The 26,537-nt window shown below is 45.6% G+C and overlaps 1 protein-coding gene across 4 annotated transcripts in view; it reads left to right on the top strand.

The window, feature by feature from the left end:
- MBD6 (methyl-CpG binding domain protein 6) overlaps nucleotides 1-26,471 on the top strand; it is a 44,993-nt gene extending 18,522 nt beyond the window's left edge. Inside the window, exons 6-13 of one of the 4 annotated variants that reach the window (XR_010909278.1) lie at nucleotides 2,037-3,293; nucleotides 8,072-8,616; nucleotides 10,095-10,236; nucleotides 10,778-10,959; nucleotides 12,166-12,636; nucleotides 16,574-18,828; nucleotides 19,088-19,171; nucleotides 22,009-22,058. Coding sequence is in view for 2 of the 4 variants with exons in the window: in XM_067464245.1 (XP_067320346.1) it covers nucleotides 2,037-3,293; nucleotides 8,072-8,616; nucleotides 10,095-10,236; nucleotides 10,778-10,959; nucleotides 12,166-12,636; nucleotides 16,574-17,785 (3,809 nt within the window). In the remaining 2 variants the exon portion in view is untranslated. Of the gene's footprint in view, nucleotides 1-2,036; nucleotides 3,294-8,071; nucleotides 8,617-10,094; nucleotides 10,237-10,777; nucleotides 10,960-12,165; nucleotides 12,637-16,573; nucleotides 18,994-19,087; nucleotides 19,172-22,008; nucleotides 22,059-22,192; nucleotides 22,269-24,840 lie in introns of those variants that run through there. The other 3 variants (XR_010909279.1, XM_060762982.2, XM_067464245.1) reach the window with 3 other exon arrangements.
- Nucleotides 26,472-26,537: the final 66 nt, after the last annotated feature.

Raw genomic sequence — 26,537 nt, forward strand, 5'->3', positions numbered from 1 at the left:
GTAGGTGTTTCAGCCTGTAGGGTAGAGCTATTTCAGGGTTGATATAAGAAGACAGGGGTCCTCAAACTTTTTAAATAGAGGGCCAGGTCACAGCCCCTCAAACTGTTGGAGGGCCGGATTATAATTTGAAAAAAACATGAATGAATTCCTATGCACACTGCACATATCTTATTTTTAGTGCAAAAAAACACTTAAAAACAATACAATAATTAAAATGAAGAACAATTTTAACAAATAATTTTTTCAATGGAAAGTGTGGGTCAACTTTTGGCTGATGATATAGCACTGTTGTTGTTGTTATTGTTGTGTGCTTTCAAATCGTTTCAGACTTAGGTTGACCCTGAGTGAGGGCCAGGTAAATGACCTTGGAAGGCCGTATTTGGCCCTCAGGCCTTAGTTTGAGGACCCCTGTAATCAGAGAATAATACATAAACACATGTCACCCAGTGTCATAAGGGCAGTAATGTATTGATATATTACTTATAGCAAATCAAAACTGTAGACATTTCAGAACCTTGGGAAGTCAGACTTGGCCACGGTGGTCCATACTCTTGTTACATCCCAAATAGACTACTACAACGCACTCCATATGGGGTTGCCTTTGAAGACTGTTTGGAAACTTTAAGTAGTTCAACGGGCGGCAGCCAAGCTGCTCACTGGAGCGGCGTACAGAGAGAGGACATTCCTTCTGTTGTGTCATCTCCACTAAGCTGCCAATCTGCTATTGAGCACAATTCCAAGTGCTGGCTTTGGCCTATAAAGCCCTAAACAATTCCGGCCCAGTTTACCTGTCCAACCGTATCCCCCTCTATGAGCCGGCAAGGAGATTAAGATCTTCTGGGGAGGCCCTGCGCTTGGTCCTGTCTCCTTCACAGGCGTGGTTGATGGGGGCAAGGGACAGGATTTTCTCAGTGGTGGCCCCTCGGCTATGGACTCCCTCCCGAATGAAATTAGATCATCCCCCTCCCTCCTGACCTTCAGAAAAAGGCTAAAGACATGGATGTATAACCAAACATTAAGGGTTTTTTTATCCCCCCCCCCATTTTTTATTATTCTTATAAAACAATTATACATTACCATAATTACCATGCATTTTGTACTTTTTCATTCCCTTCTCCCTCCCCACTCCCACCCCTCCCCCTTCCCTGTTGACAATGTAATCCTTTTTTCCTGTTACATGAGCCTTTTTTTGATTCTATCCAATTTTTTAAAGTGAGTAATCTATCAGTACAGTAAGAAAAGATGAAAAATTGCAACGACAAATTAGAACAGCCATGAACTACAATATTGGCTCGTGATTTTAACGAATTCATTTTAAGGTTTTATTATGTTTTAATTATTGCTTTAATGATTATGTTTTTATTATGTGTGTTTCTGGCATCTAATTGTTGCCTATACATGTAATCTGCCTTGAGTCCCCTATGGGGTTGAGAAGAGCAGGGTATAAATACAGGAAAGAAAGAAAGAAAGAAACCAGGAATTATACTGTGATTTATTTGCAGAATGAAAGCCATTTCATGGTATTGAGTTTAAATGCTTTTGGGTTATTTGAATTGATCCTTACTTTTTCAAAGGGTTGATTTTAACAACCTAGAGACCTTGTGCTACCAGATTGGTATATAAATATTTTAATAAAATAATAAATAACATAAATAACATAAATAACATAAATTGAAATTGATTATACACAATGACTATTGGCCATTTAGTTCTTACAAAAGAGTACTACAAAAACTGGATTTTGGACCATAATATTCTCACCCCTAGAGTATGGCTCCTTTGATCTTAAAAAGGTTAGTGTGTGTGTGTGTGTGTGTGTGTATATATATATATATATATACGCACACATACATACACAAAACAAAACAAAATTTAGCCATTGGGATCTCCTGAAAACTCTAGGGGTCCTAGGAATTGTAGTCCAAAAAGATAATTTTTCCACATTACAGAGGGTCATAGATTATCCAGGCCTATTTTCGAGCTGTCTCTTGTGGCATTCCACTTTATGAGTGAACTAACTCCATTTCTCTTTTCAGGGACTGGGCTCAACCAACCATCTCATCCAACCATGCCAGGACCAAGCAGTCGTTCACAGCACGCCCTTCCCAGCAAGGCATCTACCACTTTGGCGAAGGGTCCAGAACTCTACTCACAGTGTCCCTCTGATCGCTATGGCAATGCTTGGTCCAGCCAGAGTTCCTCTTTTCCACACCATCACAATGCCCTCTTTGGCGATGTCTTCCCAGGCCGCCTACCTGCTGCCACTACCAACGGCAACACACGCCCAGCTTTCCCTGCTGAACTGAATGCTGCTGGGGGTTCCTGTTTGCCCGGCAAAGCCCTTCCAGATGCTCCACCCCGACCCTACCCTTCTGGTGGTCTTCTCTTCCCTCCGCCCGATGAAGTGGTACCTAGTCAAGAGAGTAGTGGTCCTTGGAGCAGCCGCTTGGTTGCACCTCTTGGCTCGCAGGCTAACACAGTGGCGTCACCTGCCCCCACTAGCCTCTCCTCGGTCTCCTCGCCTGCAGGCAGCACCGAGCCTTCGCCACAGCGCTCTCGGCACTCCTCAGCTTCCTCAGAGCAGGGCCTCTCTGGACACCGCCTGGCCCCCAAACACTTGGATGCAACGCCCTTGGCCAATGCCTTAACCAACCAAAGCAGCAATAACCTGCCCTCAGTGCCCTTAGAAGTTGCCTCAGATGGCAAAGGACCGCCCGGCCTGCTGCTGCTTCACCCCCAGGGCCCAGGCTCTTTTCCAGCCAGCAGTTTGTTGAGCGCAGCTGCCAAGGCCCAGCTGGCTAGCAGGGGCCGCCCCGACGAGCTAGCTGCCAGCACTTTACCCAGCCGCTTGCTGCTCTCTGTTGTGGGCGGGCGGGCACCTCGGCGCCAGCGCCGCTCCCCTACCGTCCTGCGCCTGCTCAAGGATTCCCACCCTGGAAAGGCTGGGATCACCCATCCTGAAGAGACGCTGACCCGACATCCCTGGCCTCGGGACCAGCCGCCAGTAGGAGAGGCCAAGAACGGACCTCCAACCTCGGCAGCTCCAGCACAGCCGCTCTCTTCCCTGCTCACTCTGCTTGGACCTCCTGTGAGTTCCCCAACACCAGGTCTCCCCTTTCTGGCCCAACCTTCTTCTGGCGACAGCTCCAACTCTTTGCCCTCCTTCCAGGACTTCAACAGCCAGCTCCTCAGTCTCTTTGGGCAGTTGGCCTCAGCGTCTTCCGAACAGATCTCAGGGAGCCCCCCACAGCCAAAACCTCCTAACTCTCCACTCGGATCCCAGGGCTCCGCAGGTATGTTCTCTTGTATGTGTAGATTATGTCTGAAACTCGTAATTGCAATAATGAATGCATAAGCTAGGGTTCTGCATACTTAACTGATTCATATTCATGACTCCTACATATTGCGTGATTTTAATTAATGTTTTAATATTTGGTTTTAAACTTATTTTGGCCCCCTGGGGGCGCAGTGGGTTACACGGCTGATCTGCTGAACTTGCTGACCGAAAGGTTGGCAGTTTGAATCCAGGGAGCTGTTAGTCCCAACTTCTGCCAACCTAGCAGTTTGAAAACATTCAACTGCGAGTAGATCAATAGTTACCACACTGACAGGAAGGTAACAGTACTCCATGCAGTCATGTTGGTCACATGACCTTGGAGGCGTCTTAAGGACAACGCTGGCTCTTCAGCTTAGAAATGGAGATGAGCACCATAATAAAAAGCATAAGATAACAAATGTAATAAAAATAATATTAACAGAGTAAAATAAATAATCTTGACTTGAATATAAGCCTAGGGGGGCTTTTTCAGCCTTTAAAAGGGGCTGAAAAAGCCCCCCTTTAGTAACCTACCATTTCTCCAATGGTTTCAAGGTGATGTAAGTGGCTATCCTTCTCCTCCATACTTTGCCTTTACAATGAGTACAACAGTCTGTGAGTCATGAGCCCCACTGGTATTTAGTGGAGACTACAACCAGAATTGCCTACTTCCCAGTCCAGCACTGTAACTTTGACTTTGTAATGTCACTCCAAGAAGCTTCCCTCTGTTGAATGGCCTAGAAAGGACTAAAGCCAGCAGGCTTGACAGGGTCTTGTCTCCATGTTTACAGGCAGTTCCTAAGCAACATGATGTTCTCCATTGTGACATACTGCTAAAAAAACCTTACCTGCACACTAGGCTCTTGGCTGGTAGGGTCTTTGATCTTGTTCACTGGGGGCTTGTCCTCCAGCCAAAGAGGAGGCCCTGATTGGCCAAATGCCATGTCAAAACTGGTTTGCAGCAGTGCATAACAACAATGGTCATGGCCTCTTCAAGGCCAAACTGGAAATTGATCATATATGTTCCATTTTACAGTGTGATTATTTTTTTTCAACTGGAGTTCTTGGCCCCTTGGCATACATTAACTTTACCAAGAAATAATGTGTTTCCTGTGTTGAATCCTATACTGTGTGCCTAGTATGAAGTGTCCTTTCCTGATCAGATGAGGGTTGGTATACTAAATCTAGCATGTTTTACAAGATTTCAAGGGAAGAGCAATCAGTAAACAGGCTGTGGGAAATTGGGCCTTTCATTTTTCTTTCATTAGCTGCATTGCTATCAGTATAAACAAAGTGCCATAGCCACGAGACTTTGATTCATTTTCTTCTGTAGCATCCCTACTTTAGAGCAATACTTTTTTAATTTTTCCACTTTCGATCCCTTTTGGCCCCAGAATTTTTTACGTGACTCCAAGTATATAGTTATATACAATAATTATAAAAATAAAACATTTACTGATAACAAATCAGCATTTGTAAAGCTTGTTAACCAGGATGATTCTTATGAAGCACAGCTGGAGCATCGTCTACAGAGTGCACTATAAACACTGCACAACAGACTTCTGTAAATGTCTAAAACAGTCACTGGGTGATGTTAAGAAAACATTTGCTCTTGCCAAATTTTTGGAACCCCAATATTGAGCTAAGGGGACCCCATTTGGGGTCAGGACCCACTATTTAATAAGCAGTGCTTTGGAGTAGGTGTTTTGAACTTCAGCTCCCACAATTCCTACCTAGGATTTCTGAGAGTTGAAGTCCAAAACAACAGGAGGGCTAAAGGTTGGGAACCTTCTTTAGAGGGCCAGGATGAAGTCAACTCTTGACACAACTAGAGCAGATCATTGGACTGCTGTTTAGAATGCTTGTCATTCTTAACAGCTGGTAAGCTGGCTGGGATTTCCTACCGGCTGTTAGGAATTGTGGAAGTCCAAAACATTTGGAGGGCCCATGGCTGGTCTGAAATCACATTTAATTCCCCTTTGTTTCACCTCTGTCATGGAGACCAACCATGAATAAAACCTTGAACTGTCTGCAGCTGAGGCATGATGGATGACAAGTTCTCAGTATTCATCTCTTTGGAGGAGGAGGAACAGAGTGATAGTTTTAGTAAAAGAGCATAAACCAGTGTCTGGGGTTGTCAGCTAATAAGTGGTGGTCAGCATTGACGCTTCCTTGCTCCTTTTGAAAGAAGTTGAGATACAGACACTATACTATGGATTGTTTTCAAACTACCTCATCTTCTAAAGCAGTAGTGGGCAATTTGGATGCGGTTGGAGTCCTATTACCACCATCTCCAAGCAGGATAGCCAGTGGGTAGTGATGCTGGAAGTGGGAATCATAGAATCATAGAGTTGGAAGTGACCTTGTGGGCCATCCAGCCCAATCCCTTGCCAAGAAGCAGGACAATCGTACTCAAAAACCCTAAATCGTATCCCGATTGATCGCCATCCAGCCTCTGCTTAAAAGCTTCCAAAGAAGGAGCCTCTACCACACTATGGGGCAGAAGTTCCACTACTAAACAGCTCCCACAGTTAGGAAGTTATTTCTAATGTTTAGGTGGAATCTCACATTTCCTCAACTTTGCTTTTTCCTCACAGCAATCTTGTGAGGTTGGGCTAGGCTGAGAAATAGTTAATAGCCCAAGGCAGTCCACAACTAGAAAAAAATTAGTCCCAGACCAAAGTCCAACGTGTTTATCCATTACATCAAGGCTTGCCAGAAGATAGGCAGTGAGGCAAAGACGCTGGCAAAGTTGATGATTTTCTGTGGTTTTTGCAACAGTAATAACTAAAGTGCTTTCTCTCCCCGGTCAGGTTGTGAGAGGGAGAAGATAAGGAGTGGATTTGTGTATGGGAGGACTTGGGAACTTGGGGACTTGGGAACTTGGGTCTCATCCTGGCTGTCAATTCCTAGGCAGAGCAGGGGTTCAAGAGCAATCATCCATTCTTAGACTCCCTTTGCCTAAACCACGGTTATACTGTGGTCTCAGTTTGTGGGCCTTGTCATTTCTGAAAGGAAAATGTCAAAACCTGAACTTGGAGAACTTTCATAGTTATGCCTATGCTTACTTGGGGAGGGAATATCGTAGTCTGGATATTGTAATCAAAGAAAGGACTTTTCCCAAGCAGAACTAATCAAGACTCATATAAATCTGAAGAATGTGGCTTTCTGCTTCCAAGGAAGCAAGTGGAGCTTTTCTGGGCAAGAAAGAAAAAGGTTAACATCAGCCAATGTGTTGGTTAAGCAGCTGTTGCAAGAGCTAGTTTATTGAACTGGCAATTCTAAGGAGGAGCCAGGTAGAAACTGGTCCAAAATTGCTTGGAAGCTATTTCTGGGAATTGGATTCAAATGATAGTTTTGGGGAGATTGTAGGTGGGATTGGAAGGGGGCTGTGTGTTGTATTCATTATGCCTTAACTGTATTTTTAACCAGATACACAGTACTATGTTTTATTTTGGTATTCACCTTGTTTTAAATTGACCAAGATTTGTGGTTTTTAGCTGCCTTTAGTCCTCTTGGTGAGAAAGGCGAGCTATAAATCAAGTAAATAAATAAAAATAAATACTTCATCACAACTAGGATTTCAGGATAATTTTTTTTATGTGCCAAGCTACACAGTCATTTACAGCTACATGACAGAAATTGTGAAGGCGGTGATTATTTATTTATTTATTCACTTCATTTCTGCGCCTCCTTTCTTGACCCCAAAGGGGTAGCTTACAAATTGTAGCTTACAAATTCAGTGTCGTGCAGGTAAATAATAAAACACATCCCATCAACATAATCAATCTAAATATATAAGCAATTAAAACACAATTTCAACAGAAACCCATATAGCTCAACAGGAAACCATGAAAATGAACAAAATCTGGCTACCAGTATTAAAAAACTCTAAAATTACAACAGCAAAACAACAGAGAGGAAACAATCAGGGACATCTAATCACCTCTCAACAAAAGATTGCCCCAGGCACTAACAAGCCACACCAAACAACTGCCAGGCCATCAAATGCTAATCAAGGTGGTCAGTTGAAACATTCACACCTAGCTCCAACAGACAAGAGTTCTTTGCCCCACCCTGGTCATTCCACAGAGATATATACACCCTTTTCCCCAGTTCCAACAGACATCACTACCTCCGAGGATGCTTGCCATAGATGCAGGCGAAATGTCAGGAGAGAATGCCTCTAGAACATGGCCATATAGCCCGAAAAAACCTACAACTTGGTGATTCCAGCCATGAAAGCCTTCGACAATAAAATTAAAACACATCTCAATCAAACAGATTAAAACCATTTAAAATACCGAATCATGATCTTTGTTGCCACTGACGCCTAAACAGGTGCAGAAAGACAAGAGAGGCTTTGACCTTGCTCACCAATCTGGCTGTAAAGAAAGGTCCCTTTGAACAGGGCCAGGCCTACTTCTGACTATATCTGCTGTGACTACAAGTGGCACAAGCAGAGCTACAGCCACCTATATCAAAAAGTGGTCCTGACTCCATTCAAAGAGACCTTTCTCCATCTGTGCTGTGGTGCAGCCAGAGGAAGTGAGCAATGTTACCACATCTTTTGACACAAGCCTCGTGTAACTGTTTAGGGACCTGTGGCAGGTAAAATTTCATCATGTTTACATACACTCTCTGACCAATTCCTTTTGGGATGGGGAAAGCATGTTCTGGAAAAAGTGGCTTGGAAGCGGTTGTGTTGTTTCCCTTCTTCCTCATTGCCTTGTTTATGCCTTTGTTTTCTTCCAGGGGCCGCTTCCGCTTCGCCCGTGACTCCCAAAGCCCCCTCAGCACCCAGCCCTGTCGCTGTCACCACCAGCGCAATGGAGAGTGGGGGACTGGGCTGCCCATTGCCTTCAGGCACGGACCCTTTCCCCTTCCTGTCACAGGAACAGGCGCTGTCGTTTGGGAACACTCTACCTCCTGGGCTACTCCCACTGGGCTCCTTCCCTTTCTCATTGACTTTGGGCCCGGAGACGCCACTTCCCCCACTTGGCCTTCAAGGGGAGCCCGACGGACAGCCCTTGCTGCCTCTGGTTCTGCCCAGTCTGGATTTGTTACAACAACCCACTGGGCTCCTAGCATCGCTGCTGGCCCTGCCAGAGGCAACGTGTGAGGGAGAAAGGGGCATGCTGACCACTGAGCCCTTGCTGGAGCCCTTTGCTGGCCTCCCCGAATCTCTGCAGCCCCTGCTTTTCCCAGCACTTTCCACCTCTCCGGCTGTCCTAGCTTTAAACTCAGCACTGTTGGCAACCAGCCTGGGCCCTGCGGACCCTGGGCCAGGCCACACACAGGTAACGACATGACTTTAGTCTGGGATCCTGTTCCTTATAGGAATCTGGGGGAAGACAGAAGTTGTGCAGGTGGAGTTTCTCTTCTCATTGGTTCACTGTAGATTAGAGGAGGAGGAGGGAAGCTGCATCTGGAAAATACTAATTCATCCTTAAAATATTAATCCATCAGTCGGTTGCACTCTTATTTTGCCTTGCCTCTAAGGAACTCAATGATCTATATAGCCCTCCCCATTTTTATCATTGTAACTAGTGTATGTACTTGGCATCCAGATGTTGTTGGGACCGTTGCCCTCTTACTTTCTTCCTTCTCCAGTTCCGAGAAGGCCTACTTCACAATGTCTCCATGGCAACACTCTGGTGATGATGGGCAGGCTCACTTCGTGGCTCTTTCCTTCCTTCCTTTGACATATATATTTATAGCGTACAACTCCAAGGCTGGAGTTAAAATTGCTGGAAGAAGCATTAACAACCTTAGATATGCAGATGATACCACTGATGGCTGAAAGCGAGGAGGAGCTGAGGAGCCTTCCAACCCAGGTGAAAGAAGAAAGTGCAAAAGCTGGGTTGCAGTTAAACATCAATAAAACCAAGATTATGGCAACCAGGCTGATTGACAACTGGTAAATAAAGAAAACTTAGAGCAACCTAGTGATTCCGGCCATGAAAGCCTTCAACAACACAGAGGAGGAAAATGTGGAGGCAGTGACAGACTTTGTATTTCTAGGCACAAAGATTACTGCAGATGCAGACTGCAACGAGGAAATCAGAAGATGTTTACTTCTTGGGAAGAGAGCAATGACCAATCTCGATAAAATAGAAAATATTAGAGATATTACACTGGCAGTGAAGGTCCGCATAGTTAAAGCAATGGTATTCCCTGCAGTGACTTATGGTCCACAAAGAAGGCAAGTGCCTTGGACCACAAGAAGAACCAATTAGTCCATACTCCAGGAAATAAAGCCCGGCTGCTCACTGGAGGGAAAGATATTTGAGGCAAAGATGAAGTACTTTGGCCACATCATGAGAAGAAAGGAAAGCTTGGAAAAGATGGTTCTGGGGAAAATGGAAGGAAAAAGGAAGAGGGGCTGACCAGTCCTTGAAGTGACTGGCTTGACCTTGAAGGATTTGGGGGTGGCGATGGCTGACAAGCTTTGGCATGGGCTGGTCCACGAAGTCATGAAGAGTCGGAAGAGACTGAATGAAGAAACAACAACATATACCTACCATTTCATCTCTTTCTCTTTCTTTTTCTTCCCTGCCCTCATAGGCCCATCATTGAGTGAGTTGCTTTTTTGGGGATGGGATGTCTATATTATGTTTTTACCTTTAATTGATAGGTCAAGTAACCCATATTGCTGAAAGGTGTGAGGATAGGACCTTTGAACCATATGACTGATGTTATGTGCTCTTTGAACATCACTGGTCTTGTCTCGGTGTCTTAGCTTCTTCTTTACCCTTCTTCTCTCCTTTGCCTAAAGACTGGCCTGGCTAGCACTCCTGTGGCACCTACCTCCACTAGCACGACATCCACAACTACTGAGGGGACTCCTAGTGCCTCTGGCCGACTGAACCCCCTGATGCCCCAGCTTGTCAACCCACTGCTGAGTACTACACTTCTAGGTGAGTCGAATTTCCCCTGCTGTATGACAGGATTGTGTGAATGCATTGCCTGAAGTGCATGGGGATGTTGCGGAAAAAGGTATCCCGTACCTTCGTGTTCAGTACCTAGATGAAAAACAGCAGTTGGAAGTAAGTTCACAGCTGTAGCTTTGTCCTTTCAACCACTGACCATCCGAAGGGGTAAGACTGGCCATATTCTGTTGGCTTTTCAGAGGTCTGAAAGGAAATAGCAGCTTTACATTGAGGAAACATGCTGTTCTTTTTCCTCCCAGTGAAGAAAGGGTACCCAGAAGACGCTTGACAAGGCCCCATAGTTTGGGGGGGGGGAGTAGAGCCCCCTGGCCCTCAAGCCTCTTGGCCACCTTCACCTCCACTCTGTGAGGACATAAGTATCCTGATGCCAACTTAGTAAACATTCCAGTGCAACCCAGTTCAGCACAATGGCCTTCCTTTTTTGCAAAGAACAGTCTAGTTCTATGTTAGGTGTTTACAGTTCAAACAACAAAAGAGCCATAACGTCCCTGCCTTTTCCTCTGTCCAGGAGACCTGTCTGCGTTGAACCCAGCCTCTGGCCCTTCTCTGATTGGAAGCTCTCTGCTTCAGGCCCAGCAGTCGCTTCTGCCGCCCAACCTACAAGGGCCGCTTGGACTCCAGCTTTTCCAAGGGCAGTTGCCCCTGCTGGCCGGCTCCAACCCTATGGCCTGCCTCCTCCAGAGCTTGCAGGTAAGCAGGAGTTGGAAACACTGTCAGGCTTGCAGGAACGGGTAGTACTTAAGCAAACACAAACATACACACATGGAACAGTTGTATACTGTTTTCAGCACAAACTGGGATCAAAGAAGTTCACGTTCAAAGCATGACCTTTTAAATTATTGTCAGCCGCCTTGGATCTCACTTGGAGAGAAAGGTGGAATGTGTATTCAATCAAGCAATCATGAAGATGTTGCTGGCCTAGCTGGCTGTGACAACAGTAGTAGAACTGGAAGCCTTTAAGAAGCTTTAGAAGGTGGTTATGTTGGTTGACTTTCTTGTTTGTACAAGCTTTTGATGAAGACACTTAGTTGTAATGACAAGAAGGCTAACTTTTATTGAGTCATGCTAATGTTTACCATCTGTCTTGTGGCATTGCCTGAAATAATTGTATTAGACAAATGTTTTAAAGTTTATTTATTTATTTCTTCTTGTAAATTTGTTTTTATAGGCTATTGTTTTACATATGCATATTGTTTTGTATTGTCTTTTATATAATGTTGTACGCTGCTTTGAGTCCCGTATAGGGAGAAAAGTGGGATATATATATAAATATATTATTATTATTATTATTATTATTATTATTATTATTATTATTATTTGACACATAACAAGATTAGTACACAGCAAACAAGATCACTATGCTGGCTTTTGTAATTGATCACACGTGGGACACTTCCTAACTGTCTAGGACTGTGTGATGTATTGGCGAATAATGTGTGCAGATCAGAGTAGGGTGGCCTTTTGCAGCTGACAGATGATAATTTTGTCAGTGCCGATTGCTTTTAAGTTCAGGCCAAGGTCTTTAGGCACTGTACCCAGTGTACCAATCACCACTGGGACCACCTTTATTGGCTAGTGCCAGAGTCTTTGCAGTTCTATCTTTAAATCCTCATATTGTGTAAGATTTTCCATTATTATTATTATTATTATTATTATTATTATTATTATTATTATTATTAGGTGTTGTAGTCAGCCTGAGGGTTGAGAAAAGCGGTATATAAATGAAGTAAATAAATAAATAAATAATGGACATGCCTTCTCATACCTACCTTACATTAAGCTTCAATATATTTGGAATATCCATTGGCTCACTACTGAATTTTCAACAGTTCACACAGTTTTTCCTATTCAAGTGAATGATGCCTAAGCATTTTTTTCCGCACCTCTGTTTCACAGCTGAGCCCTGGCTTTGGTACTCCAGAGAAGCCAGTGCTGTCCAGCGAAGCTCCAGCCCCAGCCTTGTCCAGCCTGGAGCCCATGCTGGAGACCGAGTCCAGCCACAGTGCTGTGTTGCCTCCTTGCACGGACACTGTCCCCGCAAGTGCCTTAGAGCCCCCCAGCACGCCAGAGCCCCCTAAGCAAGGACAGCTGGAGGCCAGTGGCTCCCACTCCCCCTTCAAGCGCCCCCGGCATGGCACCGAAGAGCTCAACGGGGACCCTGGCAGCAGCCTCCCCCGGGGGCCAGGCCGGGGCAGGAAATCTGGACGGCGTGGGGGCGGCCGGGGCAGAGGCAGGCGGCACTATAATGGACAGCTCCCCGATCTGGGCACCGGGCACGCGTCCCACCCAGCTTGGCGCTTAAATGGAGAGATGGTAGCAAGCAGCGCAGAAAGCCAAGCAAGTCCTTTTGCCGTTCAGGAGATAAAGGTAGGCCAGCAGCCTGAAAAAGAACAGAGTGCTTAGATGAGGCAAGGAAATCATGTGTTTTTTTGTTGAGAAACTACCGTATATACTCGCGCATAAGCCAACCTGAATATAAGCCGAGGCACAAAAAACTGGGAAAATATATTGACTTCAGTATAAACCGAGGGTGGGAAATGTAGTAGCTACTGCTAAATTTCAAAATAAAAATAGTTTCCTTACGTAGTCACTGCGAATCATACATTTGATATTCTCTGCGCTCGTGCAGCAGCATTCGGAACCTTCTAAAGCAAAGAGAATGACAGTTAGCTAGGCCACGCCCCCTCTCCCTTGGTATAAATAGCCCGTGGGCGGGGCCAACCGTCAGTTCTCTTAATCCGCGCTGATCAAAGCAGCTGAGAACCTTCTATCTCTTGCGAGCTAGACTTCAGTGGTGAACTATTATATAATACTATATAATACTTGCCTTTGCCTCCATCAAATATGGCAACTAGTTCTTTTAAAAAATGTACTAAGTGTCCAAACATACTGCCAGATAATGATGGACACGAGCTTTGCCTTGCTTGCCTAGGCGAGGCTCACCTTTATCAGTCTTGTGTGGTTTGTCAGGCATTTACGCCTCAGACCAGAAAGAATAGGATCCTAAGACTGAAGGCGGCTCTTTATGAAAGGGCACTCCTGCCCTCATCGGATCCGATAAGAATTGACTTGCCGGAAGCGACTGCTATGGCGGCTATTAAGAAGAAGAAGAAATTGAAAGAAAAGATGCCCCAAGATGGCCGCTTGGCCGCGGGCAAGAAAGCGGCCGTTTTAGACACAAGGGACAGTTCGTTGGCTGTTCATCAGGCTTCGGACCCTTCGAGGCCGAAAAGCAGTGGCTTGAGTCTCCCCCTGGTGGCTGAAAAGAACGTTGCAACCTCTCCGACACCGGAGAGGCGCGAGGGGCCGGCGAGACCAGTTAGACTTACCCCTCCGATGCCTATATTGTCTCCAAACCAGCCTCCTTCCGTAGTGAAAGAAGGGCCCACAGCCGCTCAAGCGGCGTTGCTTCCCGCTGGGCCGCAACTGCGAGGGCAGGAGGTCTTAGAAAAGGCCCCTGCCGCTATCGGCAGCCTCCCTCCGCACTCTGCGGACGGCGCCGACATCGAGCCAAGGAGGACTCCTGAGCGCGCATGCGCAGTTGAGCCTAATGCAGCCTTACGGCCTGTGGAGGTGGAGCGCGATGTTTTGGCTCCTCCTGCCGGCGTCGACATCGCTGAGGAGGGCGGACGCTCTGCCTTAGCTCCTCCCGCGGTGGTGAGCGCCCCTCCTATGAGCTCTGCAGCTTCGGAAAGAAATGAAGCAGGGCAAGGCTTGGCAAGTTACGTCACTAGACGCTCCTCCAGGAAGGGCAGCAAACGCCCTAGGCGCTCCAGGTCGCCATCGAGGAGGAGCACCCGATCCCGCCGCCGCCGACATCGATCGGGATCGAGGAGGAGTGCACGCTGCCGTTCTTCTTCGTCTTCCTCCTCATCCTCCTCCTCTTCCTCGACTTCCAGCTCCCCATCTCCCCCTCCAAGACGTTCAAAGCACTCTAAGCGACGTAGACATCACTACCTGCCATATCCTCCTTATTGGGGGCATCCTCCAATGGGTTATTACCCTCATGCAGATTGCTGCCAGGAGAGGCATATGTCTCAGGATGGACACATGCCCCCTTCCAATTACATGGAGGGTTCAAGAGGGCTCCCAAGGAGCCAGAGAAGGGAGAGCACAGGAGTTGAGGTGCATCCTGCCGATGTGACAGGCCCATCCACATCAATCAGCAACAACAGATCTCACCAGATGACTCAGCTTATGACTGCAGCGCAGAGTCATGCATCTTCCTCTGCTGGGGTGGGATCTTCTCACCAGTCCTTACCTCTTGTGGCTACTGAGTTAGCAACCCCTCAACAGGCAAATGTGCCAATGCCTGTCAACAGCTTGCAAAGTGTTGAAACAGCACCTGTACAGACTCAAGGTGAATCGACACCCCAAGGCCCTGACTCTGCCTCTATGACTGGGGGTGTTGAACAGACACAAGCACATCTGGATAGTGCATCAGAGGAATCAGATGTGCCTGATTATTTGTGTCAGGGGGAGGATGAGGCCACTTCTCTTGTGCACTCTGCCGAGATCAATAAGTTTAATGGGCTCATAGGGAGACTGATCAAGGCTTTGAATGTACCTGCTCCTACAACACCGGAGCATGTAGACGACCCAATGTTTACCAGTGACGAGCAAGTCTCGTCTCCTTCCACTACCTTACCCGTATTACCTTACTTGCTGAAGCTGGCACGTGTAATTGATGCTTCTCCTATGTCAGTTCCTGCTGTACCAAGGAGACTTGATGTGCTTTACAAAATTGACATTTCTGCAAATAAGTGGGTAGTTAATCCACCAAAACCAAATACGGTGGTTGCAGAAGTAGCGAAAACAAAAAAACCAAAGAATAGCCTTACCACTCCCCCAGATAGGGAAGGGAAGAAGATTGACACCATGGGTAAAAAGGCTCATCTGTCAGCAGGCCTCCTTACTAGGATGGCCCATTATGCTACCTACCTTAGTGGGTATCAGAGTTTTCTGTGGACAAAGATGCTCCCTTATATTGAGGTTCTCCCATTGGATAAGCAGCGTTTTCCTAAAGCCCTTCAAGCTGAAGCCATGATTTTATCCAGAGTTCAAAAAGATTTTGCCAAACACCTTGCTGAATTGGCGGGTAATTTATATGCAACGGCTACGTCGGTCAGACGTCATGCTTGGTTGCGTTCGGCTAGTCTGTCTGAGGAGGGGAAGGCTCTTGCAGAGGACCTTCCTTTCCATGAGGAGGGGCTTTTTAATCCGGATACAGACGTACGGATTAAGGAAAAACAAGATGTTAGACAGGCAGCTAACAAGTTCGGTTACTCGTGGCAGCCTTACTCTCAGCAGAGGCAACGCTGGCAACCTTATAGTTATAATTTTAAAAGAAACTCAGGGAATTCTTTTTCTGGTTCATATAGGGGCCGTGCTTATTCACAAAACAGGTTTCAGCCTGGGAGGAGAAGTTCCTTTGTGTCCAGAGGGAGATCTCAGGCCTGGGCTAACAAGGGGAAACCGCAGGGGAATCAAAAGAAGCGTCTTTGACGCCCTTAACAATGACACGGCATGTCTTGAAGTTGTATCTGCTACTGTTGATTCCACTTGTTCTGTTGGCGTGTCAAGTCAGTTATCTACTACAATTGATTCCACTTGTTCTGTTGGCGTGTCAAGTCAGTTATATATGTTTGGTGACAGACTGTCAGCATATTACAACGTGTGGGCTGGGATTACCAATGACAAATGGGTCCTGTCTATTATTGCCCACGGTTACGTCATTGAGTTTATGGATCTTCCCAGGGTTGGGCATGTTAGGAGTACCCCTTTTTCCCAACCTTTATGGGAGGAGATTCAAATGCTGTTACAGAAGGGTGCTATTTCCCCTCTTAATAAAGTTGATGTTCCGTACTGCTTTTTCTCACGTTATTTCTTAATTAAAAAACGTACTGGTGGCTTAAGGCCAATCTTGGATCTGAGATCACTAAATAAGCACGTTCGGCCGAGGAAGTTCCGCATGGTCACTCTGAATGTTATTTTACCCCTGTTGTTTAAGGGAGCATGGTTCGCTACTATTGATTTAAAGGATGCATATTTTCATTTATCCATTGCACATCACCACCGTAGGTTTCTTTCTTTTATGGTGGATAATAGTCCGTTCTGTTTCAAGGTTTTACCTTTTGGGTTATCGGCAGCACCTAGAGTGTTCACAAAATGTATGGCCGTCGTGGCGGCATACCTGCATACGAGGGGTATCTCTGTGTATCCCTATATAGATGATTGGTTAGTGGTGGCCGAATCACGGGCCCAACTTCAGTTACATCTTTCTATTATTTTGTCTCTTATACAGTCACTAGGACTCGTGATCAACAAGGAAAAATCAACACTGATTCCAACTCAGCAAATCCAATTTATAGGCGCCCTTTTGGATTCTGCGACCGAAAGGGCCTACCTTCCAGAGGACCGATTTGTCAACCTGCAGGCCATGGTTCAGCAAGCTGTCCATGCTACATGTCTAACTGCAAGAAAGGTCCAGATTCTCTTGGGGCACATGGCCTCTGCAACTGTGGTCGTACCGTATGCCAGATTGCGTATGCGCCCTCTACAATCGTGGTTCATATCGGCGTACAACCCAATAATAGACAGTCAAAACATGTTACTCTCCATCCCTGTATCTGTCCGTCAATCCCTACTGTGTTGGGGAGACAGGAATTGGGCTTGCATGGGGCACCCATTTTATGCACCAAAACCAACATGTGTCGTTACAACAGATTCCTCCCTCACGGGTTGGGGTGCTCACACTCAAGGCCTCACCGCACACGGGGAATGGACAAGAGAAGAAAGAACATCGCACATAAATCTTCTAGAATTATTAGCAGTAGACAGGGCACTAAGATCCTTCGAGAGAGTCGTAGAGGGTCAGATCGTACTCATACTGACAGACAACACCACAGTCATGTTCTATCTAAACAAGCAGGGTGGAACGCACTCTCGCCCCCTGCTGGATCTCACTCTCCAGATCTGGGAGTGGTGTCTAGAGAGAAGGATTCATTTGTTAGCAGCACATGTTCCGGGGGAGGAGAATGCGCTAGCGGATTCACTCAGCAGAAATCCGCTAGCCAATCACGAATGGTCCCTCAGCCAAGAGGAGGTGAACAGGCTTTTCAGAGCATGGGGACGTCCAGAGATAGACCTTTTTGCCTCCAAGGTCAATGCCAAGTGCGATCTTTTTTGCGCACGCCAAAGAGTATCCCAGCGGGAGGGATGCTTGGGGGACGCGTTCCTGCAGGAATGGTCGGGTCGCCCGATGTATGCCTTCCCTCCTTTTCCCCTACTATTGAGGGTTATAGCCAAGATCCAGAGGGACAACTCAAATTGCATCTTAGTGACCCCATGGTGGCCAAGGCAGCCCTGGTTCACTCCTCTGCTCCGCATGTCCAAAAGAATTTTCTTCAGGTTCCCCAGCAGGGTAGACCTGTTAACGACACAGGGGGGCAGGGTTCTTTACCCGGAAGTAGAGAAACTGAGGTTAACAGCATGGCGGATAAGACCAGTCTACTAGTACCAGTGTCTACCCTACCTAGTAGAGTTCAGGCAGTTATAGAAGCGGCCCACAAGCCGACAACAAAGAAATCTTATGTGTACAAGTGGTCCAAGTTTAGTACGTTTGCACAGACGAGAGGAGAGATTCCTTCCACGGCCCCAATTTCAGTAGTGTTGGATTTCTTGATGTCACTTGCAGATGCAGGGCTATCCCACGCATCATTGAAGTGCTATCTAGCGGCTATATCATGGTTCCGTCGGAAGGAAGGTCTCCCTTCGTGCTTTGCGGACCCTCTAGTGAAGATTTTTCTCAGGGGAATGGCGAATACGAGACCACCAGTTGCCCCAGTAATTCCAGCCTGGAGCTTGGAGTTAGTACTATCATTTTTGACCAAGCCTCCCTTCGAGCCAATGGCTTCAGCACACATCTCATATCTTTCCTGGAAAACTGCATTTTTAGTTGCAATAACATCAGCACGGCGTGCAAGCGAACTCTGTGCGCTAAGGGTAGACCCACCTTATTTGAGGTTACATAAAGATAAAGTGGTACTGAGAACAGATGTTGCCTTTTTACCCAAGGTCTCCTCTTTCTTCCATATGTCTCAGGAGATAGTTCTCCCAGCTTTTTTTCAAAACCCATCTTCTTCAGTTGAACGTACCTTACATTTGTTGGATGTCCGTAGGGCAGTAGCCTTTTATGTTGACAGGACAGCATCTCTGAGAAAGACACCACGTTTCTTTATCAAATATCGCAAGGACATGGAGGGTATGCCTCTGTCGTCTCAGAGATTCTCATCCTGGATAGTGTCTACTATAAAGTTGTGCTACCGATTGGCTGGCAAGGACTTACCGTTGCAGGTCAGAGGCCACTCCACCAGAGCCGTGTCGACGTCTGCAGCCTTCATGAGAGGTGTACCACTGGATGCCGTCTGCCGTGCAGCAATCTGGACGAATCCATTGTCGTTCGTATCGCATTATAAGTTGGATATTGCCTCTAAGAAGGATGCGGAGTTCGGCAGAGCGGTGCTTTTTTCGGCGGTGGCATGACTCCCACCATCCACGGTCAGTAGCTCGCTAATCTATCAAATGTATGATTCGCAGTGACTACGTAAGGAAATTATAAGTTGCTTACCTGTAACTGTAGTTTCCTTAGTAGTCACCTGCGAATGCATACATACCCGCCCTCCTCCCCTCAGGTGTCATGCCGCGCCTTCCTGCTGCTTTGCGGCGGAAGAGAACTGACGGTTGGCCCCGCCCACGGGCTATTTATACCAAGGGAGAGGGGGCGTGGCCTAGCTAACTGTCATTCTCTTTGCTTTAGAAGGTTCCGAATGCTGCTGCACGAGCGCAGAGAATATCAAATGTATGCATTCGCAGGTGACTACTAAGGAAACTACAGTTACAGGTAAGCAACTTATAAATATCAATAAAATTACATTAATTGAGGCATCAGTAGGTTAAATGTTTTTGAATATTTACACAAAACTGTAATTTATGATACGACTGTCCAACTCTGATTAAATCATTATTCTAACCCTCTTCAGTGTAAATGTGCTTATGTATCCTTCCAATAAAAATAGAGTAAAATAATAATGGTAATAAAAATATTAATAATAGAGCAAAATAATGGAAATGTAATAATAACAGTAATGATAGAGAAAAATAATATATGTAATAATAATAATAAAGTAAAAAATTAAATGTAATAGAAATAAGAATAGAGTAAAATAATGGAAATATAACAAGAGTAAAATAATAAATGTAATAATAACAATAATATAGTAAAATAATGTGAATATAATAATAATAGAGTAAAATAATAAAGGTAATAAGAATAATAATTACACAAATAATAAATAAACTTGACTAAAGTATAAGCCGAGGGGGGCTTTTTTAGCCTTAAAAAGGGCTGGAAAATTCGGCTTATATTTAAGTATACACAGTACTTTAGTAACCTACTATTTCTCCAGTGGTTTCAAGGAGACATAAGTGGCTATCCTTCTCCTCCATACTTTACCTTTGCAACAAGTACATCAGAATGTGTGGTTAATGGGAACTGGGATTTAGTGGGGACTACAACCAGAATTGCCTACTTCCCATTCCAGCACTGTAACCTTGACTTTGCATTGTCAGTTCAAGAAGCTTCCCTCTGTTGAATGGCCTAGAAAGGACTAAAGTCAGCAGGCTTGACAAGGTCTTGTCTCCATGTTTACAGGCAGTTTCTAAGCAACATGATGTTCTCCATTGTGACATACAGCTAGAAAAACCTTACCTGCACACTAGGCTCTTGGCTGGTAGGGTCTTTGATCTTGTTCACTGGGGGTTTGTCCTCCAGCCCAAGAGGAGGCCCTGATTGACCAATTGATCATATATGTTCCATTTTACGATGCGATTTTTTTTCAACTGGAGTTCTTGGCCCCTTGGCATACATTAACTTTACCAAGAAATAATGTGTGTCCTGTGTTGAATCCTGTACTGTGTGCCTAGTATGAAGTGTCCTTTCCTGATCAGATGAGGGTTGGTATACTAAATCTAGCATGTTTTGCAAGATTTCAAGGGAAGAGAAACCAGTAAACAGACTGTGGGATGTTGGACCCTTCATTTTTCTTTCCTTAGCTGTGTTGATTTCAGTTTGGACCAAGAGCCATAGAGTTCCATGATACTTTGATTCATTTTCGTCTGTAGCATCCCTACTTTAGAGCAGGACTTCTTGAATTTTTCCACTTGCGATCCCTTTTGGCCCCAGAAATTTTTATGTGACTCCGGATATATAGGTATATACAATAAATATAAAAATGGAACATTTACTGGTAACAAATCAGCATTTGTAAAGCTTGTTAAACAGGATGATTCTTATGAAGCACAGCTGAAGCATCGTCTACAGAGTCCACTATAAACACTGCTCAACAGACTGTTGTAAATGTTTTAAACAGTCACTGGGTGATGTTCAGAAAATTTTAGCTCTTGCCAATTTTTTGGAACCCCAATATTGAGCTAAAGCAAGTATGGGCAAACCCAGGCCCGGGAGCTGGATGCAGCTCTTTGGGCTCTTTTCTCAGGCCCTCCGCTCTCTCACCATCCTATCCTTCCTTCTCTCTTTTCTTCCTCCTTCCCCCTTCCCTCCTTCCTTCCTTCCTTCCCTCTTTCCTCTCTCCTTCCCTCTCTCTCTCTCTTTCTCCTTCCTTCCTTCCCTTTTGTCTTCCTCCATTCTCTTCATTCCTTCCTTCTCTTTCACCCTTTCTTCCTTCTTTCCTTCTGTATTCCTTCCTCCTTTCCTCCTGGGTGATGTTTAGCTGGGAGAAAAGAAGGTAGCCCTGAGTCTCCACAGGGATATAAATAAACCATTATTAGGTTATAAATAAACCATTATTATTATTATTATTATTATTATTATTATTATTATTATCATTACTATTATTGAACGGAAACATTTTGGGATTTAAAAGGTTGACCCATTGTGGAGGAGGAGGGAGAAAACTGACTTTCTGCTGCTCTAGAGACCGGGGCACAAGGGAGCAATGGTTTCAAATGGCAGGGAAAGAGATTTGACTGAAAAGACTAGGAAGAACTTCCTGGAGAGTGGCATAGGCTGCCTTGGAATGTGGCGGAGTCTCCTTCTCTGGAGGCTTTTCTGCAGAGGCTATCTATTGGAAGTACTTTGATTGTGCCTTCCTGCATGGCAGGGGGTTGGACTGGATGGCCCTCAAGGGTCTCTTCCAGCTCTAGGATTCTATATCAGGAGTAGGCAATACAGGGTCTAATGGATACACTTCCACCATCTCATCCTGACCAAGGCCAACCCTTTTGGGATCCAAACGTTGTCCGTCTTTCCTTCACTTTCTGCCTCTGAAAGAGAAGAGGCATGTCACCAAAATACCTTGAAAACTTCTAGTTTCATAAGCCAAGCAGGGTCCAACCTGCTTCTTACATTCTGTGGACATCTCCACAGATTAATTCCAGGACTCTCTAAGTAGGACAAAGAAATCATTCCACCTGAAACTCTGGGGAATCAGTGCTGCCAGTCAGTTTATAGTTCTGGAGTAGATGGGCCAATGGACTGAGCTGGTATAAGGCAACGTTCTACTTCCCTATTGCATATAGAAAATTCACATAGCAAGGACAAAATGTTTAGTATTGCCTTGCTATTTATGCCTAAGCCTAAAAACATAGAGGAACTTTGTTTGCTGGCGCCCTTATGAAGAAAAGAAGGAGTTACTCATAATTCAACCATCCTTTCTGCAGGGCCCTCCTGGAAGGCGACCAGCCCGCCGTGGCCGGAGGAGGAAAAGCAGGTGAGTACACCTGACAGAATTAAACCAAGGCAGAGTATACAGCAGAGGTTGCTTGGTACTGAAAGGTTTGACCTCATTAATAAGCTATGGTAGTTTCTGTCCTCTTTCCATTAATTCATCATTGTCATTTGCAGTGGTGCGCGGCCTAGTTCCCGAGCTGAAACTACACGGATGCGAGGGGCCAGTGCTGATCCAGGACCTAGCCCAGTTGTAAGTATGCCCTGCTCAATACCACTTACTTCCAGATGTTGGAGGCACATGCATACACACTACCCCCATGTTCATGCTGCCATGTGGTGTACTGTCTACACAGGAGTCTTATGTGTAGACAGTACACCACATGGCAGCAAGAACATGTTGGTTTTTTTTTAAAAAAATTACAATTCCCCAAGAATTCCATAGCTAAGTAGGATTCAGAGTGTGGTGCAGGCTCCTTCTTTGGAGGCTTTTAAATAGAGGCTGGATGACCATGTGTCAGGGGTGCTTTGAATGTGATTTTCCTGCTTCTTGGCAGGGGGTTGGACTGGATGGCCCACAAGATCTCTTCCAACTCTGTGATTCTGTGATTCATAAGTCATAACAACATAAGTTAAGGATAAGTTACTTATTCACATCTGTGATCTAAAGAGAATTCTGACAAGATAGAAGCTGAGGAAAGAACCAAATTCTGATCCTGGTTAGAGTCATAACAAATGTAAGCTGCTTTATCTGCACATGCTGTTAATGCAGCAAGACAGCTGCAAATCATCTGCACCCTTTCTGCTTCTTTCCCTGGATTGTTGTCTCCATTTTACAAAAAAAACAAACAAACACACAACACCTAATAATGAATACCGGAGCAAAGTACAGAGAGAGGACATCCCTCCTGTTACACCAGGTCCACTGGCTGCCCATCTGCTACTGAGCACAATTCAAGGTGCTGGCTTTAGCCTGTAAAGCCCTAAACAGTTCTGGCCCGGCTTATCTGTCCGAATGTATCTTCCTCTATCCAGGAGACAGTTCATAGAGGGTGATGAACCATCTGGGGATGTCCTGCTCTTGGTCCCACCTCCTTTGCAGGCACAACTGGTGGGGACGAGGGACAGGGCGTTCTCAGTGGTGGCCCCTTGGCTGTGGAACTCCCTCCCCAACGAAATCAGGTCAGCCCCCTCCTTCCTGACCTTCAAGAAGCAAGTAAACACATGGCTCCAGACCCAAGCTTTCGGCCAATAGTGATGTGCAAGAAGTACATTAGTCTTATGTGCAATAATGACCGGAACAGCCTTTGACTATGTCCTCAGATTATGTGATTTTAAAATTGTGTTTTATTGTTTTTAATTTGTTTTAATGTACATGTCTATTTTCTATTGTCTGTTGACGGCATCAAATTGCGGCTCATTGTAAAGCCACTCTGAGTCCCCTTCGGGGTTGAGAAAAGCGGAATATAAATATAGTAAATAAATAATAAATAAGTAAGGCCTCACCTAGCCTAGATGTAGGTGAGATGCTGACTGATGAAGAAGACAGTGCTAAACATATTGTGTGCAGCTCAGGAAATTTCATTTTTTGGATTATGATTCATAGAATCTCCCAAATAGGGTCATTGGTAGCTGCTCAAGCCATTCATCACCCTCTAACTGGCGGGATCTTTGGCGGAGAAAGGTCTTCTCTGTTTCTGCTTCAGCTACCGAAATCAAACCTAATCAATAGTGATGGGTTATGGGAAGTGAACTCCAAAACATCTGGAAGACCATATTTTCACACCCCTGACTTAGAGGCAGCACTTGTTTGATGTGCTCTTTTATGTATAAGGTTTTTGAAAAGATCCATACTAGTTAGGAAACAGTTGGATTTAGTGTAAAAACCAAATACAGCATTAGAGAAACTGTGGTCTCATACTAGTTAATCAGTTCCACCTATCTACATTGACTAGTATAGATGCTGGAAGAAGTCCTTAAAGCAGAGGCTCTCAACCTGTGGGTCCCCAGGTGTTTTGGCCTACAACTCCCAGAAATCCCAGCTACTTTATCAGCTGTTGTGGTTTCTGGGAGTTGAAGGCCAAAACATCTGGGGATCCACAGGTTGAGAGCCACTGCCCTAAAGCAAGCATGCGGTGGGCATCTAACCATTGTGGGCTTCTGCTCACATTCTCTCTGGTCATTGGCTAAGATGAATGGGTATGATGGGAATGGAAGACTAGGGATAATAACCTGTCTGAATGTATCTCCCCCTATGTACCATCGCAGAGATTAAGATCTTTCAGGGAGGCCCTGTTTTCCGTCCCGCCATTGTCACAGGCACGATTGGTGGGGACGAGAGACATGGCCTTCTCGGCGATAACTCCCTGGCTATGGAACTCCCTTCCTGGTGAGATCAGGTCAGCCCCTCCCTCCTGTCACTTAGAAGAATGGTAAAAACTTGGCTGTGGGACCAAGCTTTCGGGACAGGGCAATAAAGCGGCAATAGGAAAGATGACCAGGCCCATTAGATTTGACACGGATGACTAGGACGGTTTTAAATTGTGTATTTTAATATTTTGACAATTTTTTTAATGTTTATGTATATGTATGTGAATTTGTGTCCTGGCATTGAATGTTTGCCGTGTATATGCTGTGCCCTGAGTCCCTTTCGGGGTGAGAAGGGCGGAATATAAATGTTTTAAATAAATAAATAATCAATAGTTGCAGGTTCCCTAGCCATGCCTTAATTTGAAGAAGGAATGGAGCACAACCCGCCTTCCTAGCTAAGCTTTTAATATTTAATTTTCGTTCTCTCCTTCCCTACCCCTCTTGGCACATTTTAGGTTGACTACACTGTTGCTCGGCGGCCGCGTCCCGGTCGACCTGTGAAAAACAGGAGAAGGAAACTGCCCACATAGCACCACCTGAGCTGAGGGGGCCTCTACCACTGTCTGCTTCTAAGCCCACACTGCTTAGGACACCAGGCATCTGTCTCTCTCTGCCCCCGACCACCTTTGATCGCAGATGCCCACTCCCTGGGCTTGTGATGTCACAAGGGCAGGAGGAAAATACCAGCAAGAGGATTGGCTGTTGCTGCTGCCGGGCTCTTGGCGCCTTGGCTGTGAATGTGTCTGTAGCTTCACCAGTTGCCTGGGCCCTGAATCTCTCCCAGGAGGGACCTCTGAAAGCACAAGGTGCAGCTCTGGTCTCAGCATTTTGGGGGCCGGGAGGGACGAGGCTGAGGGGACAAAAGGGGGAGGGGGCTCTAGCTGGACCCGCCCATAAGCACTTCTCAGAGCCCTTGTTTTAAATGCTCTGAAAGGGAGTTCCTTGTAGCAGTGCAGTTAGGACCTTTGTCAACCCCTGCATTCCTGTCTTCCCTGCCCCGGGTGACTTTGGCCTCCGCACCCCGGGTGGCTCTCAAAACCTCGGCAGGAGTAACAAGGGCTGTGTGCTCCAGGAAGGGGGCATCCCTGCCCTTTCACTTCCCACCTTACCTCAGACCTGCGTGCGCTGTGGCACCCGGGTGAGAACCGGCTCAGGGTTTTAGTACAAGAATCAGTCTCTCTTTCTCTCTCTCTCTTTTTTGCCTCGCCAAAAACACAAGACACAATCTCCTGGTACCAGTACTAAGAAAGCAATAAGGAAAACAAGCCACATTTGTTCGGGGAGGATTCGCTCCCAGCAACTCCCTCTCTCCCAACTAATATGCCACCAAACAGCCTAGCCTGGGTGATAATTGAGCCTGCTCTCCTCCTTGGCTCTGGTTTGGGCTGTGAAAACCTCAAGCAGAGCCTCCCCAGTTACAAACTCATGCAAAAACTAGCCTTGGATATATTTTTTCTTGTTCTTTCATATAAAAATATCTTCCAAAGGAACACTCAGGTGATAGCGCAGGGGGAGAAGGTTAACGGAGACGAGGAGATTGCGCTCAAAATACAATTGACCCAGTTTTGCCCGAGCAAGTTTCTTTCATCTGCTTCCCTCCCTCATAATTCAACACAACACACGCGCACACACTACAATCCTCATCTCTGAACGACCAAAATACTCCACATCCAACTCTTCCCCCTCATTTCTACCCCAGTCTGGTTGCAACTCTTGATGCATTATGCAAAAGCACTGTGTAGATACTGTACAGGTTGCGCTGTGTTTCCTCCCCTTCCTCCTCCCCCTTCCCTCCCCCGGTACCCCCCACCCCACCCCGTGCACTTCAACCAACCAACCAACTTCGGCCTTTGTTTTGTATAAAGAATAAAAAAAGGAATTGGGAAAAAAACTATTTTCCTTCTTTGAGCTTAAATTTTGTTTTGTAAAAAATAAATTTACACAATTGTGAATTGTAGCTTTTCTATGGGAGCGACTTTTAATTTAACAGATGAAAATATTTTGATGGTTAGATTGAAGTTACTGTTTCTTTGTTTATTTTTGGGGGTGTGTGTTTTGTATCAAGTATTAAATAATGTATTTAAAAGACGCTGGGTGCGACTCTTCTCTCAGCACTTCAGGTGATCTACATGGACGGCATTCACGCTCAACC

This window comes from Anolis sagrei, chromosome 2 (assembly GCF_037176765.1).
Source record: "Anolis sagrei isolate rAnoSag1 chromosome 2, rAnoSag1.mat, whole genome shotgun sequence".
Lineage (NCBI taxonomy): Eukaryota > Metazoa > Chordata > Lepidosauria > Squamata > Dactyloidae > Anolis > Anolis sagrei.